This window comes from Scleropages formosus, chromosome 19, assembly GCF_900964775.1.
Source record: "Scleropages formosus chromosome 19, fSclFor1.1, whole genome shotgun sequence".
Classification (NCBI taxonomy): domain Eukaryota; kingdom Metazoa; phylum Chordata; class Actinopteri; order Osteoglossiformes; family Osteoglossidae; genus Scleropages; species Scleropages formosus.
In genome coordinates this window covers 8,992,748-9,017,069 of record NC_041824.1, presented here as the reverse complement: position 1 = coordinate 9,017,069, position 24,322 = coordinate 8,992,748, and the positions used below count along the sequence as shown (strand labels likewise).

General features: G+C 41.1%; 1 protein-coding gene across 4 annotated transcripts; it reads left to right on the top strand.

The window, feature by feature from the left end:
• The first annotated feature begins 528 nt into the window (after positions 1-528).
• On the top strand, positions 529-23,939 carry mkxa (mohawk homeobox a). Of its 4 annotated transcripts, none has more exons than XM_018740996.2 (7): positions 529-620; positions 1,498-1,736; positions 3,687-3,846; positions 5,577-5,730; positions 9,132-9,461; positions 21,732-21,765; positions 21,894-23,939. In XM_018740996.2, the coding sequence occupies exons 2-7, from the start codon at positions 1,561-1,563 to the stop codon at positions 22,078-22,080; spliced, it is 1,041 nt and encodes a 346-aa protein (XP_018596512.1). In that variant the 5' UTR covers positions 529-620; positions 1,498-1,560; the 3' UTR covers positions 22,081-23,939. The 4 variants fall into 4 exon arrangements, with proteins under 4 accessions (XP_018596512.1, XP_018596511.1, XP_018596513.1 ...); XM_018740995.2 differs by having other exon boundaries at positions 529-663; XM_018740997.2 differs by having other exon boundaries at positions 607-659.
• Positions 23,940-24,322: the final 383 nt, after the last annotated feature.

Below are 24,322 nucleotides of genomic sequence, written 5' to 3'. Positions count from 1 at the left end.
CGTTTGAATGTATTACTTTTTCGATATGTTTAGGTCCAGATTTCAAGTCTTTGTAAAGTGGAATAATACTTCTTGCTTATAATTATGTCACAGACTGAAATAACCATACAGACACTTTATTCACCCCGGATTTTTCCGTTACGTGTTACCGGTCATTTATCGTCCGTTTAACTGGAAGTATTTATTAAAGTAAGAGCTTTACAGAGCTCGCCTCTGGACTCCCTTGGGGCGGCCCGAAGGCCTCGTTCTCTCGAAACAGAGAACTCCACTTTTACGCCACATTTACACAGTAACACCGTCTGATGAGTAGCCCTGTGGACATCGTCCACACAGCAACTAGCAGCAGTAGCAGCGCTGCCCTCGGTTCGCCCCCGGAACAGGCATACAGCATTCACTTTATGTTCGCAGGCTGCGCCGCTCAGCTGGGAAACATGAGAAGGCTGTGATATTCAGGTTCCCGGGCGCGGCGTGGCAGCCTCGCCGAATAAAGCGCCGGAGCGAGAGCGGCTCGCGCGGTTTCGGCTCGCGAGCTCCGAAGGCGAGCATGTGAGCGGGGAATGGGACGCAGGGCGCGAGCCGGAGAGCACGGGACACACGGCCGCACGAGGGACGCTCGCCAGGTGCCTGCGTCACGTCACCACTGTTATACGTACAGAGTAGTGAGTGAGTTTATGTGTGTTTATGAGTTCGTATGTTACGCGTTTGTCCTAAAAACAGAACAGAGCGGATAAATCTGCGACAACAGAGCTGAAGTGACATTTTTGAAGGAATTTTCTGTTACAAAACTTGTTTTAAAAGTCGACTATACTATAGACTAGATATGCACAGCAAATCCTGTGTATACTCTCTCTACATACTTAGTTAGTACATGATGTGCCGTTATACTTTTTCCTTTAAATTTTGTCGTGGCGGAATAGAATTTTTAATTTCATTTAAAATTTAAGTTGACAGAAAAAGCGCAGGCTCGTCGACGCCGTAATAAATGAGCAGCAGTCAGTGTGCTATAACCGTGTTATTTTGTGGTAAAAGCCATATTTTCCGCGGTATGATAATTTGTCCTTTTGCCACTTTATTTCTACGCACTGAAGGAGTTATCAAAGGAAAAAGCCTTTTAATACCCATAAAATGTATGTAAAATGTATAAGCGATGGTTACGCACTACATTTGATTTGCGGTTTTTAATATTATTATTCCTTAGCTGACGCTAAAACTTATCCAGCTTAGGCTGTACTTATAGTAATTTACCCATGTTTACAATTTTACTGTAGCAATGTACACTACCTGCATTATTTATTATACAACAGCTTCATAATTACACCGAGGCATGTGATACACCACTGTATTACCATGCTTTAGTTTTGTCTTTCAACAAACAGGATAAAACAGTTTTGTCGAATTATGCCATTTATGCTTTGCAGTTTTATTAATAAAATTCGATTTGGGAATTTAGGGATTTCTTGCACTGGCATGAACATTTTTCTCCTGTTTTTTTTCTAGGAGACTCACTAAGACTGTGTGGCGGCTCTTCCCCGAGACATCTGGAGTAAAAGAGAACCAAAGATGAATACCATTGTGTTTAACAAGCTGAGCAGCCAGGTCCTGTTCGAAGAGCAGGCGAAAGAGGTCGAGAGGAGCAGCCGAAATTATTTAGAAGTTATAGATGGACAACATCCAGACATACTGTCAAACAGCCAGGCTATGAAAGACCACTCCGGAGTCAGGCACAGGAGGTCGGGGTATGTATATAACTTGACATTTCTCAAGAATGCTGACATGTCCCTGCTCTGACAAATAAAAAACAGAAAAGTAACATAATGGCCAGAGTGAAACCTAAGGAATTTTAAATCGGTAAGGCATCTGGATAGTAATAACAATATAAATAAGGTGAGCAGAAGCTTCTGGACAAATGATCTGTTGTGTGCTACTTACTCTTCTTTGTCCCCTGAATCAAAGGTCTAAGAAGTGCAAGAACATTTCAGTTTTTTTGCAAAATTAATTGGCCACTCAGAGTTAGATATTTCCTGTTCTTAATTCATATTAAGAAGTCAGAGTCCATATAAATCTACTCAATATGAATATAACTACTCAGAGTATACCTTTTAGTGCGTGATCACTGCTTCCAAGGATTTTTAAAGACATCAGAATTTTGCGGTCGACCACATGGTCTTATGGTTTAGATCTAAATTTTTAAGACACATGGGTTAAATTTTCCAATATTGTTATTTACAGGAAGGCTAATTTCTGGATTAACGTCAGTATAGGCTGAGTTTTATTAAGGTAGCCCAAGACAAATCTGCTTTATATATATATATACAATAATATCTTTCCAGAGTGAGATCCAGTCAGTTTTTAAGGCAGATTTGTAAAGGCATCCTTATATTCAGGTGGTTTGGTGTTTGTATCTGACATGTACTGCCTTGTGTTTTATTTGTAGACACTCCTGTAATCAGGTATTATGGCAAAGGCAATATCAGCAGTATCAGCGCTCAAAAAGGATATGAACACAAACAGGAGAAGTCCAGTACATGCAGTAAAATGTGCTCTAAGTCGTTCATACAGATATATATTACAAAGGCAATATTTGTGGAACATGGACCTTGGGCTGGTCGCTGGTTCGAAGGAAATGTGTTACATCTGCTAAACTGTGTGGCCCCTCAAAGCTCCACACTGACATCTAATGGCAAATAAGTAATAAAACAAAAATAAACACGTGCGTTTTATATTTACTTGAACTGTTATACACTCTGCTGCTGTGAATAAGCAACACATGCACTATATATTAGTTTTCCACAAAATCAGACACACTATTATTATAGTAATAAGTACACCTACATTTGAAAAAACTTACAGAGTGCTGGTGTAAAATTTGACATTACCATTTACTTTATAGTTCTTTTACAAAAATAGATATTCAAAATATATGCACACATTTATGCAAATTAATTGGAAAATGCACCTATTATCTAGAGATATGTTTTTTTAATAACAGTTTCAAAGAACTGGTAACCACACTAATTATCCTAACAGGGATGAAGAAAAGGAAAACAGTCATATGTTTTTAACATCAACAGTATATCACTCAAAACCAATATTGTACGGGGTTTATACTGAATAGGCCATTATATTTTATCATGCTAAAATAGCATCTGCTCATCTGTACTGTAATGTAATATATATAAATTACGGCATTGGTCTTTGGGTGGCAATAATTTTTAAAGAAAAACATAGCGGTTGGGGTAGCTGGTAGCATAGTGGTTAGTGCTGCTCTCTTTGGACCCAAAGGTCACATGTCCAAATTCCACTTTCTGCTGTAGTACCCTTTAGCAAAGGTACTTACCCTAAATTACTTCAGTAAAAACTTGTCTAGCTATATCATTGGGTAAATCATTGTAACTTAATACTATGAACTGCTTTACAAAAAAGCATGAACGAAATAAATGTAATTTTTGTCAAATTGTCCTGAAATAATACATTTTGTGACTCTCACTGTGGTGAATTAGAAAAGCTGCTGCAAATTAAACATGATTTTTCAATAACTTTAAATATAAAACACATTGCACAGTGATAAACAGACCACTTTATGAAGGAAATGGGACGTGAGGGGGTTCAGTTGAAGGTGTTCATGGGTGTGTGGGTGAGATTGGGAGTGACCAGCGGTTCTTTTCCACCCATCTGCCCACACCCAGGTGTCGCCCCAGTGGGGGGAAGGTGCGCCACAAGCGGCAGGCCCTGCAGGACATGGCAAGGCCCCTGAAGCAGTGGCTTTACAAGCACAGGGACAACCCGTACCCTACGAAGACCGAGAAGATCCTGCTGGCTCTGGGCTCCCAGATGACGCTGGTCCAGGTGAGCTCCTCAGAAAGGCAGAAAGTTATCACTTTTATATCAACTTTAGCAGCCCTGGACTTTTTACAATATATACAGCAACAGTTAAAAACTATATATACAATTTATTAACCATTTTTTTAAATATTTGTATACATATACATATGTATTTTTAGAAATAAGCACATATAGATATATAAAGGTATAGGTGTAAGTGTATATATTTATCAATATGGAATTTTTATTAATGTGAAATACAAGTTCAAAAACAGAACAAACCTTGATTTTGAATATATGTAATATATGTTCAGGTGAAGAATAAAGTGTGGATGTGTTCAGAAGAACAGCTTACTGGTGACAACTGTATGAACTATAGACTGACGAAATACGGTCTCTGCAGTCTTTATGGCGCCTTCCAAATTATCATGTGCAGCTTTCGTAAATAATAAAGTTTGTAATTTAATATTTGTTTCGCTATTACGAAGCCCTGATCCAATGAAACTGCTGATGTTATTCTTTCTTATTTTTGCTGCCAGTAGCTACACAGAATTGCGACATGTATTTCTGTCCCGTGTTCTAATTGCATGTGAAGTGCATGCATTTTGCCCGGCTGTTGACCTGTGCACTCGGTCGCATGGATAAGGAAAGTTAGCCAGTCTTTAGCTATATTTAGCTTGACCGCAGAGCTTTTAATGTTTTAGTAAAGTGGCTAATGAAGCCGGTAGTTTCTGGGCGTTTGCGTGACCCAGAGGAATGCTTTGACGGGCCTCCTCCATGGCTCAACGGCGTTTGTGCCGTGCCTTTCTTGCCAGTCCACCGTTTACATGCACACACAGAAAAGCTCACGCCTGTTCCAGCTCAGTTTGCATGGGCTTGAGGAGCAGAGGGGAAACAGATTGATCTTTGTGGGGAAGAACTCTGAAGTTCTCGAGGGGAAAAAAGTTAAAGCCTTCGACCTCATGCACCCTCTCACAAGAGTGGCACGTTGGACATGTTTTCATCAGTTCCAGTTATTGGTAACTAGATCACTCTGAAAGCCACATCCAGACACTCCCTTTGAATGTCATTAGTAGGATGTGTTCTGAACTTGCTGTGTAGACCTTTAAAAAGGAGATGGAACGCATACTGTCAGTAAGAAACATGATATTAAAATAAGGAGGAAAAAATCCCAAATAAGCATTCTACCATAAGGACATCTAGCTCTCCATGACTCGCTTGAAGTTTATTAAGCGTGAAAAGTTATTTCAGTTCAACATCCTAATGGTTTCTGTTCTATACGAAATGGAGAACGTTGAATCGAATCCGGTTTTATTGCATGACAATGCAGCGCATGGAAAAAACCTTGCATTTCAACTCATTTTGCAGAAGTGGGGATTACGCACATGCATCCAGATGGAAACGAGTTAACAAAAACATTACGTTTTTAGAATTATCATCAGCAATTATCCTTGCTTGCTGAAGGCCAAGAATTTTTGAAGTGTTTACACATGCGCCACATGGAAGATTAAACTCTAGCAAATGATTTTATGGTCTCCAGTTCTCCACATCCGTGGTTCGGTCGCTCATGAACCTGAACCTGAACCTGAACCTGAATGATTATGACGTCTCACGAGCATCAGGGGAGTGGGGATTTGGCGGGGAGAGTGGGGGGAGGTTTGGTTTGGCCTTTGTGCTTTGTTTTCTCTTTGTTGCCCACAGCAATGTCTCTGGACCCAGGTGACAACCTGTTTCCTTTCCTTTCCTCTCTGCAGGTATCAAACTGGTTCGCCAACGCCAGGCGGAGGCTGAAAAACACAGTGAGGCAGCCGGACCTGAGCTGGGCTTTGAGGATCAAGCTGTACAACAAGTATGTCCAGGGCAACGCGGAGAGGCTCAGCGTGAGCAGCGACGACACTTGCTCAGAAGGTACTTATCGTGGCTGAATGGCTTAGATCTATAGTCGTTTCCTCTTTCTTTTCTTTATGTTTCAAAAACAGAATTTGACAGTCTTCATTCGATCGTGTCACCCTGCACTCCAGCATGTGTTTTTAACCCTTTGGTTGTGCTAAAGTCACCTCTCTGTTTTTGGTGTTCTGGTCCACAGCTAATGGTCCATATTAAATGGTTATAAAGCAGTTATGAAACGTACATGATCACCCAATCTTGTGTTACAAATTTTAACTGATTTCATTCCTTAATAATTATCACAAGTTCTACACATTTATGGTCTGCAGCCATATAGAATGTATTGTTGATAGACCTCATTTACGTGAAATATCACTCGTGTGTGTGTGTGTGTGTGTGTGTGTGTGTGTGTGTGTGTGTGTATTTGTATGTCTGAACTCCTGAACCTGGCCTCTGACACTCTTTCTGTTCATTATATTCTCACGCGTTCATTTCCTATAACCACATCTAATCGCACACACCACAGATGTACAAAATATGAGTAAAACACAAACAATTTAATGAAACTGGTGATCATTAAAGTTATGTGTTTGGATGCCTGGTGTGGAGGATGTCATGAAGCTTTATGGGAGTCACATGAATGAAGCTATATTTATGATATATGAAAGCTGTAAGGAATGCAATCAGAGGGTTAAGGGAAGGCCTTAGTTCAGTCAACAACCAGGAGTGTTCAGCAGCACAAATATCAACTGACCATTGAAACACAGCAAGGCCTTTTCCTGGCAGTTGGCATGTTCTTGCTGAGAAACTCCAAGATGACAGAGACATATCGTAGCGCGGATGACTGTACTCTAACGGCAACAGGAGCATGCACAGAAACCCATGTGCTGGACTTTACCACCTCGCTGAAAGAAACTATATTTATGATAGATAAAGATAAAGTTGTCAGTGTGTCACATTTGACTTTGGAACGCAACGCAAGGGTTAAAAACAAGCATTACGCACTAGAACATAGACACCAAGGCGCTAAGAAGACAAGCCATGACACAAGGTGCTGGAACAGTACAGAGTGGGCGCGTTGTTTTTTGGTGTTTGCCGTACAGCCTGCAATTAAAAATGAAACGCGAGGCCAGGCACATATTTACTGCGTTCTGTCTGCAGCACTGCCTGTCACACATGCTGACAGACACCCATGCCCTCTATGCTGCCGTGGTTCTCCAAATGCTCTAATTAGCTCCTTCAGGAGGAGAGACACACACTGCGGGTTTGGGGGGTATGCAGGGAATGTGGCCTCATCCTCAGCGCTCCGCATATGGGGCGCTGTGTGTTTCTTTCCCGGCCTGGTGTGTTATGGTGCCTGTGGCTTGTCATGCTGCGCACAGCTGTTGGTCTCCTGAATGTGTGTGACCTCTGTGACCCATGAGGGAGAAGGTTCATGAGCATCTTTCATTCTGCTGGCACGTTGGAGGCCTGGGCAGAGGAGTATACATAAGACACAGCAGGTGGCGTAGTGGTTAGAACTGCTGGTTTACAGTCGAAAGACCAAGTTCAAATCACACCATTTGCTCTAGTACCCTTGAGTGAGGTACTTAACCCTGAATTTTTACAGTAATAACACAGCTCTCACATGGCAGGTACACTTTATATTTTTATTGTCCTTTCCAAATCTGCATCTGCCCAGTTTGGAACATAGTGGAAAGGCAAATATAAGTAAATGTCCAGGACTGAAACAGCACCAGAACACAAACATTTATTGTTCACGTTTACCAGTTACATTTTATGTGTCATATGATGTATTTAAAGCTTGTAAACAAAAAAAATTGATCTTTGTCAGCCAAGTCCAGTACACTACCACTTTCGGTGTCTTCCAGACCAGGAAACAATTTTTTTCCGTAAAGATATAAATGCTCTATTATGCTTTACACGCGCACACACATTTTCTGAACCACTTGTCTCATACGGGGTTGCGGGGAACTGGAGCCTGATCCAGCAGCTCAGGGTGTAAGGCTAGAGGGGACGCACCCAGGACGGGACGCCAGTCCGTCACAAGGCACCCCAAGGGGGATTTGAACCCCAGACCCACCAGAGAGCAGGACCCGGTCCAACCCACTGCGCCACTGCGCCCCCCCGCTATTATGCTTTAATTTGTCATAATTTTCTTTAATTTTTCACACGTTTTTGTCAGAGTTATACCCCCTTGCTCCAGACAAATTCCATTTGTAGATGGCTTCTTCGTTTTTCAATCGTCATATACTACTAAAAGTTTCCTTAAAATAATTTCCTCAAAACAGTAAGATATTAAGGCCATTTTGCTTTACAGTGACAAACTGGGGGCAACTGGTAATGTAGTGGTTAGCATAGCTCCCTTTAGATCCAAAGGTTGCAGGTTTGCGTCTCATCTCCAGCTGCAATATCCTTAATCAACGTACCCTAAGTAAAATGCTCCAGTAAAAAAATTACCCACATGTATAGAGGGGTAAATAACTGTGAGTAGCTTAACAATGTAAGTTACTGTGAAGATACACATCAGCTAAATGAGGTAATGTAAATTTGGGCATTTCACACCAAAAAACTATTTTGAAACATAAGTGCAGATGACAGTATTTTTCACCACATTTTCTAATATTTTACTATAATTTATTGTCCACCTGTCCCATCAGACAGATGTTGGTGCAATTTTACCTGTCAACCTACAAACCAACCAGACCTACAAACGTGTACATTGCTAAATCACTGTAAAGTACCTTAAGACTGTCAGCCACTTTAGAGAAACCTGCATGAGCAACAGAAATAAATGTAAGTTTCCTTATGAGTAAGGATGGCTGGTGCTGGGTGGACTAGAACTCACAGTAACCTGGGCTCTGATATATTTCACAAGGAGTGTTGCCTTACAACATAACTTGTTTATACCTACCCAACCATTTTACAATGGCATACCGTAAAAATCACGTGCTTAGCGCACCATCTGCAAGAAGCCAGTAATGTTGAAGAACAGACCATGCGTTTTTAATATATAAGAGCTCTGATTATGTTTTGGCATCTACTGAATCTAGTAAAAACTAGACCTGCCCAAAGTACTTTATTAAAAGTTTGGCACTGACAATATCTATAGTCAAGTTCTCTTGATTTGAACAACACCCTCCTGCCCCAGGAGTACATCTGTTTTTCAGCACTTTTTACCTTCTATGCTTCCGTTCATCAGAAAGGGCGAGTTCATTCAGACTCAGTGATCAGTGCTCTTAGAACCTTATTTATTAAAACAGAGAGAACCTTAACACTATGACAGAAATGTCCCTTTGACAAAAACACACATAAGCTCCAACCTGAGTTCCTTATTTATAAGAGGATTCTAGAGATTTCTGGCTTGAAGGTCAGTTGGTGTTCAGTGGAGTTTTCTTCCTGTCGCACCCCGATTTTCCCAGATGGTGAGAATACCACGCGGACCCAGACGGGCACAGGCGAGTTCAGCAAGCCCATGTACCAGAGCGTCATCAAGAAAGAGAGTGTGGTTGTCGGGGCAGGGCTGAGGGCTGAAGCCTCGCTCGGCGAGGATTACGTCTCACCACCCAAATACAAGAGCAGCTTGTTGCATCGGTACCTCAACGACTCCCTGCGTCACGTCATGGTCTCCAACACCGTCATGGACTCGCGTAAGAGGAACCATTCTGGATCTTTTAGCTCCAATGAGTATGACGATGAACTCCTCTCGCCGTTGTCTTCAGAAGCAGAAGCAAACTTTGTTTGTCGAACTGGTAAGAACTGAAGTTTTTTTTTTTTTTTTTTTATTGAGTTAACACTGAAAAGTGTTTTTCACTTCTGCCTTTTTCTTAAATTTAGATAATCTTTTACCCTTACCCACTCTCTACTTATGCAACCCTTCTGATAATTCTCCATATCTTTTGGGTCATTAAGTATAAGTCATCCATCTCTCTTAAACCGCTTCTCTTCGTGGCCATAACTTTTTTACAGAATATGAATCTTTGCATTTGAGCTGAGTGGAATCTGTCTCATTGTTACCTATGAGGTTGGAGCGAACTGCAGGAATGGCCACCATAGCTCTGCTACACACTCATGGTGGAGTTAACACCAGCTTCACAACACTGTGGGGTTCGGTATGCTCATACATAGCCCACTGTTCAGCAGCCCCTTTGATCCAAACCTGAGAAGTTATTGCAAGGTGGAGAGACGAAGACTGGCTGTTGATTCTGGAAAGACATATATCGCCGCTTTAGGCAGAAGCGCCTGTCATGAACCAAAGGATGTTTGTACTGGGAGCAGAAAAACAGAATATTTGTGGCCTTAGTGTGAATATCTTGATTGGCAGTAGACCTGTCTACAGCAGAGAGGTGGTGCCTGCAACTCATGCATCTCCTTGGTGGGTGCCCCTGCAGTGGAAACTAGACTGTGTATGTTATGAATGGATGGGAAGTACTTTGGTCCCACCTGAAAGAGGCTGTGCCCACAGTTAATGTGCCTTCCGATTTCAGGATTAATTTTTCCATGGGGCTCCGTTCAACAGTCTCATTGCAAGACATGACCTCTTCGGCTAACATTAACCCAAAATGTAATAGATTAAAATTCAGAATATGTGTAGCGGTTTGTGCATAGGCAGGTGAACTTGCCATATTACGGTTTTATGTATTTCAATATTTTCTCCACATGTTTTTCTGGCCCGAAAGGGAGCAAAAGATTGTCTTGTTATTTCCATGGCAAATTGAGTTTAGTTTCTCTGGGGGTATAGAGTTAAAGACCTCACACTCTCTAGGAGAGTAACGGTTACACCATTGCGTGTGTCAGATTCACCAAATGGAAAATTTTGCGGAACATGGACTCTTGGGATACTTCATATGAACACCTGTTAATATCTCATGGCCAGATCTGGGCAAAACATGATTATACATCTGATCTTGTGGTTTAATCTTTAATTTGCATCATTTCCTTTTTAACGTTCCCTTTGGTAATTTCCAAGATATTTCTGCAAGGAGAAAAAAACTCATTCAGCCGTTTTGACAGTCGTAGGCCCTCTGAAATTTCAAACCTTTATTTCTCGGTTTGGGGAGAAGCAAAATTTTCCAAGTGCTTGGCACCGGTGATCCGGATTACCACTGTTTCCGTTTGGATCCAGTTAAGCTAAATTATCAGGTGTTTGGTTGTTTATGAACTTTAGCAGGCTGAGTTAGGATGATTTATGAAAGTTGAAACCACGCCTGGTGCCTCAGACTTAAATTTACAACCTGATATGGCAGAAATTTGATGGTTTACACCTTGTTTGCCTTTTGCAAAGAAAAGTAAGATCTTTCATGAGAAAAAGAATCCCCTGGAGAATTTCACGAGAAGAAGGAACTGACAAGTTGCTTTGGCCGTGCCAGTATTTTGGGCAAATCCAACTTTTGGTTGGATATTAAAAACCAAGAACTCTAAAGTCATTAGAGCTTCAACTACACAGCCATTTTGTACAGTTCCTAATTTTTTACTTATCTAATATTCCTCCAAATTATTTAAAATGAGCTTAATTTGAATCGAAAAGAACTTCTTTCATTCAGACAAAAATTATATGACTTTATGCTGAACAGTGCAAAGATTGGAGGCAATGCTGTTATTTTATATTAAAAAAGGTACTTTGCTACGAAAGAGTTGGCCTTGTTTTTGCTGGATGCCTTAAAACAGGAATCCCACCTCAGATTTACGGCACTACGGTGACTTGTCTTAAATGCAGTCAACATTTGACGGGAGTATGTTAAATGAAAGCAGTGAATGTTGAATGGACTACAGAGGCTCATAAGGTCCGTTCAAATTGAGCCACAGTCAGAGCCAGACAGTTATTGAATCCTGGAGAATTTGCAAGAAGTGCTTAAAATTCGCTCCCTAAATGGAAACCATTTTCAGCTACAGAGGCATGCTTCTGAAGGAATTATCAGTCCCCCACTTTTACCTTTCAAATACCAAGAATTTCATATGACTGCTGCAACGTGGGGAAAAAATAAGTGAAATCACATAAATAACACTGCTAATTATTTGTTTAACATGTCACGTTTTGCATAAGGATTGCTGACATGGTGCTTCTGCTGTGGAGCACCCCGCCATGCTGGGAGTTTATTTTACGCATGCATTATATTTCACCGCTTGTTTTCCCAAATTCAGTAATACCCAACATGACCAAAAAGGGCTGTGCTGCCAGAGCGCAAACAAAACTTTAGCCTGAATTTAGAGGGAAAAAAGCAACGTTTCACAGCTGTGCATTGTGTTGAAACGAGTTGAAAAACATAATTCACCCTTTGTGGTTTGACAGCAGCGTGAAAAGCACTTTTGGTGCGAACAATACTTTCTTTGGCTCAGAGTTGACACTCAGCAGTTTGTGAAATTGATGGATGTGCCTTCCATCTAGAAAGACCCATCTTAGGACTCCTCCACTGTTTAGACTTCATTCTCTGTCTCGCCTTTTTTTTTTTTTTTTTGAATAAGGAAAGAAAAAAATCCAAAGTCCAAAAAACATATCTGGCTTCGCTACTCTCAGTGTTTAACGTTTAAATGTCTTTAAATGTGAGGGCATTCACCACAATTGCTGGCTATTGCCATATTTCCTTTAAAGGCAGATGTGTCATAAAAAGAAAGTAGGCACAGTGGTGAAGGATAAATAATAATAAAAAAAGAGGAGTGAGGTGTCTGAATAACATTGCGGGTCACAGGGTGCCCTTTGGACTGAGTCGCGGTGTTATGTTAGGGCTCAGAGAGGTCACCACACGGAACACAAAGAAAAGGCATGTGGCCGAACTGCTGGTTTACCGTTAGCAGAGAAACCGCGGCTCTCTTTTCATAGGGCGTCCTTGTTGAAAAATAGCTGGTCCAACTTTTGGGGAAGAAAAGTAAACTCTGCGGGCTTTTCTGTGTCTCCACGGTGGCAGTGGCTGTTCTGGTGCTGCAGTGGGAGGGCAGGGCCATGCCGGCAATCCGGCAAGTCCTGTTAGCATCACTGTTCAGTAGGAACCCAAAGACAGACACAGTTTTTTTTCCCTACCCACTTATGTTTGAAAGAGATTCATACTAAACGATTGAAATTAAAAACTGTATGACAGTATTTGTAGTTGCTGTATCCCAAAAATGTGAACTGACAAACATATGACAATACTATTTATGGGTGACTTTTAAGAGTAAACTTCAGATTAATGAGTGATTCATGGATCCTGGGGATCACATTACAAGCGAGAGTCAAAAAGTATCCGCAATAATCGAAAGAACAGGATGTGTATAATTCTGGATACTTTTTGACTTTGACCTTTGTAAATTTGCTCAAATTAATGCCTCTCCCGACCCCCATTGCTTTCAAGGTATGTATTTTTCCCATATAAAGTTGCTGAATATCATAAAAGCATATGCTTTGAAATTTTGTTTGCTTGAGGCTACAGAGGGCAAAATGCGATGTACTCCAAGGTGTGATCTGGATTACTGTAAATGGCTAGTGACCGCAGTGGGGTTTGTCTGGTCTTTGTTGATGGGTGTACGCTGCAGAGCTGGACCACGAAATTGCCACATAATGGAGCAAGGCAAGCTACAGCACAAACATATCATTTCGGCGCGGACTGCTGTAATACTATTTTTGGCGAGCATGGAATCACAACCCTATTGACTTTTGAAATTTACTTTTTTCTTCCTTGCTTTTTGCTTAATACTTCAGGACATCTGTGAATCACAGAATCATCTTGGTGGTTGTTTTTTTTCTTCTGTCTTTCAGTGCAGATATTGGTTTATAAGCTGTTCAGTTGTTTGAGGTAGGGGCTATACAGCTGTTCAATAATTTTATTGGAAGCCATGCTTAGAAACACATCAATGGACGTCATCGGCGATATCCTTTTGCTATTAATATGTCCCCCGTGACCCATACGCACCATTGCACTCGAGAGTCACTTCTGTTTCAAATGTGTGCTCTTTTTCTCAGACTGAGATCTTTGATGGGAAGGTCGCGCCAAGCTTGTGTCCTGCCATGCGATACCTGTCTCCAAGCCAACCATCTGTGGCAGAGACGTATAAATCTCTGTCACGCTAATCTCTGTTGAGGCCGAGCCTCCGGTGTTCCTCATCACCCTGGCTGTGGTGGCATGCACCCACACGCTGTGGTTTAACCACTTGTTTACTTTATCGCCGCATACCCTTCAGCTGAACGCCTTTCATTGCGCTTATGTATACGAGATGATTAGACAGCATTTACTGCTGCTCATAAACAGTCAAACTGTGTGTTTTGGGTGAACGTCGGGGTTGGGACGTTCACATATTGGAAATGCTGTTATTATTTCCTCATCTCTAAACACAAGTGATTTCTTTGTTTTTGACAGTTTCCTGGTACTTTTACATGCTGGGGTTAGGAGAGCCGCATCCCTTGCCGCAGAGACGTGAAACAGCCCACAGGAATACTGTGTTCGAAGCACGAAGCAAGTGTTTGAAACCCTACTTCCATATTTAACAGAGTTAATTTGCTTGAAGAGTGAAAACTTTCCATGTGGGTGTTAGTTTTACCTAAGGGTGAAATTTTCTCACTGGTTTCAACATCATGCATCCCCTGTGACCTTACAAACAGCACTTTTGCCAGAGGATTATCTTGTCTTCGGCATGTAATTACGTTAAGCCCAGTGATGGCCTTGATCGTTTTCGCATCATCGAAAAAATGAGTCAAAATCCTAAGAAAGTTGTGACAGTCAAATTATTGTTGGAAAAGATGACACGCTGGTATGAAAAGTCGTGCTTAAATACTGTTTTCCATGGTATGAAATTTTTCAGACACTGCTTTACTGCCATTTGTTTAACCCTTAGGTTGCAATGAAGTCAGAATTGACCCATTTACACCTTTTATCTATCAAAATATGGTTTTATTATCTGACTGTCATAAGGCTTCATGACATCTTCCACACCAGTTATCTAAACACATAAAATGAATGACCAGTTTTATGTGCTCTATTCATATTTTGTGGATCTGTCGTGTGTCTTGTCAGGTCTGGTCATAAGAAATGAATGGGTGAGACTACAATAAAGAGCAAAATGTACCAGATGCCAAATTTATACACACAGAAGTGGTATGTTCTAGAATTGCTTTATAAGCACTTATAATGAGCTGCACAATTTTGAAAAGAAGTATGTCATAAAAAGAAAGTAAGCACAGAGGCAAAGGTTGAATAATAAAAAAATAGAAAGCTGTCTCAAATGCAGCCCAAGGGTTAACCTAATTTTTATTATACTGAAAATCTTGTGTCTCATTAGTAAGACAAGACTTCCGCAGGAATTGGGATCATCAGATCCTATCTTTTAACATTTTTTATTCCAGGGTATTAAGCTTGAATGCTTTCTTTGGTCTTAGATGTCAACCATAGGCAGCGATAAAGTAGGTTTCATGTGCCCATCCGATCTGAGCTTAGAGCCACTTGTCAAGAGCAGGCACTGTTAGCAGCTGCCTGGAGATGGTTTTACAGTTTGGCCAGGCAGCACTGAGGCTCTACCAGTGACCAAGCAACCCTAAGTTCATTCACAGATTCCCCTTGATACACACACACACACACATCTTCAGAACCGCTTGTCCCTTACGGGGTCACGGGGAACCGGAGCCTACCCGGCAACACAGGGCGTAAGGCCGGAGGGGGAGGGGACACACCCAGGACGGGACGCCAGTCCGTCACAAGGCACCCCAAGCGGGACTCGAACCCCAGACCCACCGGAGAGTAGGACTGCGGTCCAACCCTTCCCCTTGATATTATCTAAAAAATCAAACAGCACTTCTGCAGGTGCTGGGATGATCATAGCAGTAGTCACTGTTTGCTGCCTTGATTCTATCAGCAAATTTATCTCAACAGGGGCCTGATTTCCCCTTCAGAAGGACACTGGCTGGGGTTCCATGTGTCCATGTGGGGAAAACCAGTCTTTCTCAGGGTTGACTCAAAGACACTCATATGGACAGCATCTAGCTCAGGTTACACATCCCCAGGTTCAGCTTAAGGAAAGGCCATGATTAAGTGATTAATCCGAATCATTACCTGAGTCATATCCCTCAATTTGTCTGGCACTCTGCGTGATCAGATGTCTAGCACCATCCAAGGTTTATCGTCCAGAACACCTTTGGCACATCACGAGATTGCGCTGATTGGAGCCGTCTGTGATGTGCATCAGTGTCTTGCCTCGAGGAACCAAGGTGGGGGAAGGTATTGAAGCTGAGGTCATGTTTATGTGTCACTTCATTTAGCACGGCCTTGACTTTGTAAATGGGACCATTGTTTATTGTTGTCTGTTGCTAGCAACAACACCAGCTGCACATGATAAATCCTCCTCAAAACAGGTGTATTTCTTCATCTTCAATTAGTCTGTGGTCCTGTTACCTTTTTTTTGGCTTGCTATTTTTACCTGGTTTTCCCTTTTCTTCCATGCAAAGGTCTAGTGCCAGTTTCTGTTTGTGACCGCTCAACTGTTGGGTGTGTAATGGAGAAAATGTCTTTCACTTGGGGCTAAGGAAGCTGGAAGAAGAACTTCCTTGCCCACGCACACTTAAAATATAGTTCATTCACAGAAATGTGTCAGAAAATCCCACTAAAGACTCTCTTTGAATAATGAAAGGATAAAACAACTATAAAGTCATTCATTTGTTATCTATAACTGCTTTTCCAGTGTTGGGTCATGGTGGTTGGGAATCCATACCAGAAGCACAGGGCGTTAGGTTAGGAAGGGTATAGTTTATCACAGCACAGCCACACACACTCATTCTCTTACAGACACACTACTGGCAATTTACATTTATAGTTACATTTATTGATTTAGCAGCGACGTACATTTCAGAACAATATGAGTGCATTACATTTACAACATTACATTTACAGTTACAAAAGAGAGAGAGATTTGGATGCAGAAACATGATTCTAAATACAGTTAATTTGTCACATTCCGCATTCCATCATATGAACCAGTATACGTCAGACGCGTAGCTGCACAAATGTTTATCCATATTCAGCAATTTCTTTAAAAAAAAAAAACTGTTAAACATGAACATGTAAACGTTTATCATGCATTTACAAGATCAGGGGAGAAGTGAGTCTGAAAAAGTCACAAATTCTCCTAGAGTCACCAATTCACCAAAAATAGATATTTGGACTTTGGAAGGAAACCTGAGCACCTGAAGGAAACCCATGTGAACACGGCACCTGAACTAATCCGAAATCCAGATCCGAGTCACTCTGTGAAGTTTGCATTTTCTTTCTGTGTTAGCATAAGTTTCCTCCTTGTGCTCTGGTTTCATCCCACAATCCAAAGACATATATATCTTTCAGGTGAACTCTGGAATCTAAATTGCCAGTAGTGTGTGAATGGGTGAATGAGTGTGTGTGTGTGCATTGAGGGTACATGTGCAAAGAAGGTCATCTTCCAGATTTTTGTTTCTAAGTTTCCTAAGGATCTCCCTGCTCAGTGTGTTACTGATGAGGCCATTTAGGAAGGCTAGAATTTGAACTTGAACTTAGACAAGTGTTGAGGAGAGAGGCAAAAAAAATTTCAGTGATCAATCCACTTGATGATTCAATGTGTATCTTCCTTCAGTTCAATTCAGTTTATTTTTATACAGTGATCTTCTCACCAAGGTGAAACAGAGTACGGAACGAAGCTCAAGATTCAATACAGAACACAATATGAAAAGATAAAATACAAAGTAAACACACACATTGGCTGAAGCCGCTTGTTCCAAGTGGGGTCACGGCGAGCCGGTGCCTGACCCAGCAACACAGGGCGGAAGGCTGGACACACCCAGGACGCGATGCCAGTCCGTCTAAAGGCACCCCAAGCGGAACTCAAACCCTAGACCCGGCAGAGAAGAGGACCCGGCCAAACCCGCTGCGCCACCGCACCCCCAAATACAAAGTTGCAGGAGTTATGTTTAACTTTTAGGATAAGCCAACTGGCATTTGAATAGAAAAAATAAAAAATCTCCCAACAGCAAAGAAGGGGAAAAATAAGCCTTTGGGGCAGCCCATGCCTCCTGGACATTGTGATGTGGGGACGAGGGTTCTGTGTAGATACAGGTAGAGCTATAGTCCGTGGAAGGTAAGGTATGAACCAGTGACCCTGGTTGCATCTCCTGTTGGTCGAGATAGGCAGTCGTCGACTCCCAGCCACAGAACCCAGTGGTTGTTGTGGTGTTGTGTTGTTATGTAGAAACAATGGTCCATTCTGGCCCACTGGGAAAGCAGTAGATTTCAGGTTTCTTCTCTGATGGATCTTTATGCATCTTGCAGCCACAGTTAACCATTTAAGTCCAGCTACTTAACCATTGTACTATTTCTGAACTAACAATGCAAACCCATTTCCTTGTTTTTACTCAATGGTCTTATTCCTGTCACCCCATGAATAACACAAGGGTTTGGAGTCCACTGGTCGCTGGATGTCCAAACCACTTTTTTCACAGCACAATACAGAAATGCAGTAAAACCCCGCAATAATGTACCACACAATAATGCAAATTCAGATATACAGTGACTGTGATTTGCTTGCGTCTTTTGCCCACAAACAGTTTTGTTGATATTGTATTATCATTGTATTAATATTATTAGTATTAGTACTACATTTGTCACTTGCACATTTTGTTTGTAATGATGTATTTGCTACACATCTAACAAATGAAACAAATAAATAAAAACGTTTTTTTTTTCTTTTTTTAAAAAAAATCATTGGAAGACTGGAAATGATTGTTTATTAGTAATGCAGTTATCCCGCATTTTACGCAGTTGGATTTTTTTGAACCCCACTTTTCACATTATGTTGGAGTTTCACGGTACATGAAGTTGCACAAGTAATGTACCAGTACGCTTGCTACTAAGCAAGAAAAGGAGAAATGAAATAAAGGGAAAAACATGAATGATGAGCACCCTGGAACAGAAATAGTTGTCACCTTGACATACTGCAGATATTTTCTCTCTTTGCTCAAGTAGGAGACAAACATAATTGTATTTGTTTTGGCCTGACTGTAAAAGAAAAAGTCTGAGCACCCCGGTGTGGAAAGTATCCCAGGCAGACGGAGGCAGTGTTTGCCAGTAAGCCAGGCTGTGAGCATTTGCGTTGCACGTTTGCACTATACCATTATAACATCAAAAACATAAAAGTTCTACAAGTTATGCTGCTGTCACCCATTTCTCAAAGAAAAATACAGAACTCTCAATGGGTTTAAACTGTTACTGAAGAGGAGGGGAACAACAGGAAATTTCATAATCAACCTAATACTTGCCTTCAGCCCTACTGGCTTCATATCGTCGCGTGCTGTCAGTTTGGGTCACGGCACATGTGCACACTTTCTGAAAGCAACGCGAGGCAGCAAGGATGTCTGAAATTATTAGGTGCTGTTTGGAGCAAAAGGAGATCTGGAGCACATTTGGAATCCAGGATTAGTAGTTGGAAGTAAGATGGGTGCAATGAGCAGAGACAGCTTGTTGTGAAAGCCTGACGTCTCGCAGGGTTCAAGACACTTGCAGGTGTTGATGCCAGATGCTTTTTTTCCGTGTCTGGCTGTACACCTTGATGAGATATCAATGCCCAACGACATATCCTCGTCTCAAGAGTCTGAAGCAAAGTCACAACAGGGTTTAAAGAGGCTGTTAGCAGAGGCTGTGTTTTAGCATAGCTTGTTATAGGAAGTCAACGGCTTTGTGGGTTTTCATGAGAGCTGCATTGCGGCTTTATCTCTCCTAATGCTGCCCCGACTTTGGCACTCCTGGTGGACAGTCCTTACAAACTGAAGCATCGGCACCCAATGTTAACCCTTTGGTTATGTTTGAGACATCTTTCTGTTTTTGGTGTTCCCGTCCAAACTTGGCTGGCGCATCACAACTGCTTATAAATCAATGATGAAATATAGATTATCAGTTAATGTTGTGTCACAGCTTTTACCAACTTTCTGGTCATTATAACCAGTTGCACACTTCTTTTTGGAATTTATATTTTATAGACCTCATTTACCTGAAAGAATGCCACTCCTGTATGTGTGCTAACTCCTGAATTTGGCATTTGACGTTCTCTGTTCTTCATTACACCCTCACCTGTTCATTTTCCATGGTGGCCAGATCTGAGCACACACACAACATATGTAGAAAATGTGAATAATACAAGTAAAATTTACTGAAACTGGTGATTATTAATTGCTGTGTTGTTCAGATTCCTGGTGTGGAGGATGTCAAGAAGCCTTATGGTAGTCAGATGAAAGAAACCATATTTATGATACAGAAAAGCTGTAAGGAATGCAACCAGAGGGTTAAGGGAAGGCCTTAGTTCAGTCAACAGCCGGGAGTGTTCAGCAGCACAGGCAACATCAGCTGACCATTGAAATACAGCTAGGCCTTTTCCTGGCAGTTGACATGTCCTTGCTGAGAAACACCAAGATGACTGTAGAGCAGATGACTGTACTCTAACAGCAACAGGAGCACACACAGAAACTCGTGTGCTGGGCTTTACCACCCCGCCTCCGATTCTTTTCTCCTTAAAAAGCCACTGGACTCGGCTGAGTTCGGTTAATGCAAAGGGTGTGCCTCGCAGTTTATGTGCAGGAAATCCAGACTCTCTGGTCTTTTTAATGGGAGTTTCTGGTGCCAAGCCAGTGTCATCATCACTGGGCGAAACTTTGTTGCTATCCTTGGACGGTTAACGCTCTTGCTTCAGAACTGCTGCCAGCTTGGCAGCCCGGCAGAGTTCACGGCGGCGTTCCTCGCAAAGCCCTTTTCAGCGCTCCGCCACTGCTGCCCCAGATGGTGTCTCAGGTCTTCCTGTGTGTAGTCCACCTGAGGACTGGATGCCCTCCCGACCGGTGTGCATTCACATTTAACAGGAAGCACAAAGAGAGGGAGGGAAAAGGGCAGCGCTACCAGACTGCAGTCGGGTTACATTGTTTAATGAGACCCTCCATTCCTCTCTAATGTTTTTCATATGGAGCAAAACATGCCATTCAGTCCAGCTGCCTGACAACAGAGGGGCTGTAATCTCTTTGAGAGCTTTTTCTCATCTTTACAGACTCAAAAATGTAATTCTGAATCGGGTGAAAGATTTAACCCCTTCCTTTCCAGTACACATGGTCCTCGATTTACAGCATAAGCGACTTAAAACACCAAGATTTACGATGGCTGTCCTTATTATTGCCCTTATTATATTATCCATTATAACCTTATTATATTGTTTTTGAGTTCCAGCGTTTGGCCGTAACATCTAACACTGATCTGCTGTGTGATAATATTATTGTTTGAATTTTGTTTGCAATAATTTTTGTTTGTGATACCCTTCCAATCATTTTTTATTTAAAATGGTTAGCAAGTGAAAAAGTGAGTGTTCATTATTCATTAATGAATACTTTACAGTATTAACTACAGTATTCGTAAACAGCTGCTTGTACTTAATTCATAATTACTGCCTTGTACTTTTATTTTTAGAATTTCATGTTAGCTTCTTCAGGGGTGTGGTGGCGCAGTGGGTTGGACCAGGTCCTGCTCTCCAGTGGGTCTGGGGTTCGAGTCCCACTTGGGGTGCCTTGTGACGGACTGACGTCCCGTCCTGGGTGTGACCCCTCCCCCTCCGGCCTTACGCCCTGTGTTGCCGCGTAGGCTCCGGTTCCCTGCGACCCTGTATGGGACAAGCGGTTCAGAAAGTGTGTTAGCTTCTTTATTTTAACATGAATGATGTGTGAAATTATAGAAAAATATGAAAAAGTCTTATTGTACAGTCGCATTCATGTATGTTGTTGTGATTCATATAATGCATTGTAAGGGCATTTTGGATGAATGATGAAGTTGACTTACAAGGAGACGTTGGAGCAGAACCCCATCATATGTGGAGGACCATCTGTATTGGGATTTCAATGACTTGAGATGTGGTTTCTCCTTAGTATCTTTTTGGGTTAAAGCACATGTGTTGCAAATAACCCATCGAATACTCGGGTCCTACATGCTCTTCCACCACAAGCTTCAGTTTTACATAATTAATCTTCATTGACCTTGGCGCATTTGTAATTAATTTCTGCTGTTTGCTTTCAGAGACTGTGGAACATGGATCAGCTAAATGTGAAAAGTGAGTGCATTCAAAAGATTCCGTCTGCATTTCTGTGGCTTCAGAGGTTTGATACTGTGAACAATGACGCTGACGTCCGCTTACGATTTTTTGTGTATGTTTTTGTTATATGTGTGTGAACATCGCAGTGCAGTGAAAGAAAAGCAACGGGGCAAAGACGAGACGTACTGGAAAGAAATCAATGCAGCCATGGCCTTGACAAACCTCGCACAGGCAAAGGACAGTGCATCAGGGACAACCAGCTGCATCATCCAGAAATCCTCCCATATATCAGAAATAAAGACTGTCAAAGTGCCAGTGCTCCAGAAGTATTAACTCTCCTCTATGCAACATTCCTATGAAATATTTTGTAGACTCTAAACTCAGTCCAAACTGAATAGTTTTTTAAGCGTAATTGAGAGACAATCTTTTGCGTTGTGTTTGCTGTTTATCATTTCATTCTATTTACTTGCACAGACATTAAACAAGTGTTGATAACTGTAGCATTAGTAATTACGGTGATCTTAACGAGACACTTTCGTAATGTTAACTTATTTGATAAATCTTTCCTTTTGTACTCCTACATTTCTGTACTGCATTTCCACAAGTGCCTTTTTACAGAAGAAAGTATGCCCACAATTAATGTACATAATGCTCTGATACGAGAAGTGCTATTTCAAACGTTTCATTTTCTAAATTGACTTTGTAGATTTAATTTTTTTATTTAAGGCTTATTCATAGATTTTTATTTTTTATTTTTTCTATTTTTTTCATCCCTTTTATTGAGTTTTTAAGTGAGGCCCAGACTATTGTTTGGGCTGATTATCACCTTGAATACCCTCCACTGCCTCAGTTTACCATAACACATAGTAAAGACACACAGACCCACATGCTGCCGTGCCGAGCGGAGTCTCGGCGGTGGCACTGCTTGTTGTTTTGTCTGCATCCAATTCATTATGACTGTAAATGAGAAACTGTTGTGTCTCGGTTTGGAGGAACGATGACCTGCCATCAGTAACTGTGAAAACGTAGATAAGTCAGCTGAGAGTCCGAATGGTCAGAGGTTAAACAATTCAAAAAAAGGCACTACTTTACTGTACTGTTGTTAGCAATTACTGACTTCCTTGATCCTTGTTATATAATATTGATGGGAAAAATGTTTTAGAAAGGAACAAATACAAATAGATTTTGGTGCTGCTGTTTTTTCATGTTTTTCAAACAAGTGCAACGGAACCAACAGTGGGTCACGACCTAAAAGGATGTTTTTTTGTATTGCCAGTGTTGTTTTTTTAATGCTGTTTTGTGTATGTTTCTATTCCAAACAAGGTGCTCTCAGAACACAGCAGTCCCCCAGCCTGTTAAATCGGCTTTCCTGACTCAGCTGGTTAAAATTAAGTTCAAACTGCTGTTTACAAGAAGCTGGAGATAGACATGTTTGAATTTTTTTTTAATTGTGTCTTTCAGTATTATCGCTCTATAAACCAGCAATGGTTCTTATTTTGTTATTGACAGTGTTTCTTGTGGAGTACCCAGTTATATTGATTTTTTTTTTTACTTTGTGCCACACCACATTAGCTATGGTGTTCTTTCTTTACAGTGGGGAGCATCTCTTTCCAAACAGTTGTATATATTATACTCACAGGTTCAACAAATGCCAAATATCCAGCTGAGGGAAACATAAGACTGTATGAACAACAAGTAGTTGTTGGCGACTCACAAATTTTATGTATTTTTTGAGAGTATTATTCAAATATACGTTTCTTTACTCTTTTTGGCCTTTATTTGACAGGCTACGCCACGCTTGCAGTCAAGCAGCCCAGAATTAGATTTAGAGAAGCTGCACGGTTATTATTAGGCATAGTCTTATTGTAAATCTGCAAACAAGTACATGCTGAACTTAATGCCATTTCAAGACTCGCAGAAGAACGTTTTTCTAAATTAACATGTCCATTAAAGCAAAAGGAAAGGAATCACTGTGGTCCATCCTAAGGCTCTGTTTGCTTATGCAGTGCTAAGTTCCACATGTGGTTTTTATACACCTGATCCGCTATGGATTGCTGAAGGATTTCGGGCGAAAGTGGCGTATGGACCTAATATCTTTGATTCATACAGAAACAGACTTAATGTCTCACACGAAATGTGGCCATGAGATAGACATCAAAGCACAAAGGGAGAATTGTTCTGCAAAGCCTCTAAAACAGCCTGTATGTAGATGGTTTGGATTTGCATTCTGCACAGATGCCATGAAACAGCAGCACAGTATGGAATGCAATTGCTTGATTCATACTTTGAAATATATAAATTATTAATGATTGTAAAAAAAAAATAAATGGTGAAAATAGTCTGTTTTTAATGTTAAGTTATACATTTTTTGAGACTGGATCTTTATCCAATGACCAAATTCATGATATTCCATTATGTTTGATTTTCTTTTGCATTTTTTTTAGATATATATTAGTTACTTCTTCAAAAAAAGAATAAACATTTTGAAATGGAACATTACATGGCATATTTCATGTGTATCTGATTAAACTGCAACTTTTCTAAGCTTTGCATGCACTTGTCTGTTTAGTCAATA

Bases quoted from the DNA above. Each gene is read 5' to 3' on its own strand.
- mkxa (XM_018740996.2), top strand. From the start codon at position 1,561: ATGAATACCATTGTGTTTAACAAGCTGAGCAGCCAGGTCCTGTTCGAA. The intron at 1,737-3,686 runs GTATGTATATAA...GCCCACACCCAG, and splicing joins GTCAGGCACAGGAGGTCGGG to GTGTCGCCCCAGTGGGGGGA. The intron at 9,462-21,731 runs GTAAGAACTGAA...GTTTGCTTTCAG, and splicing joins AAACTTTGTTTGTCGAACTG to AGACTGTGGAACATGGATCA.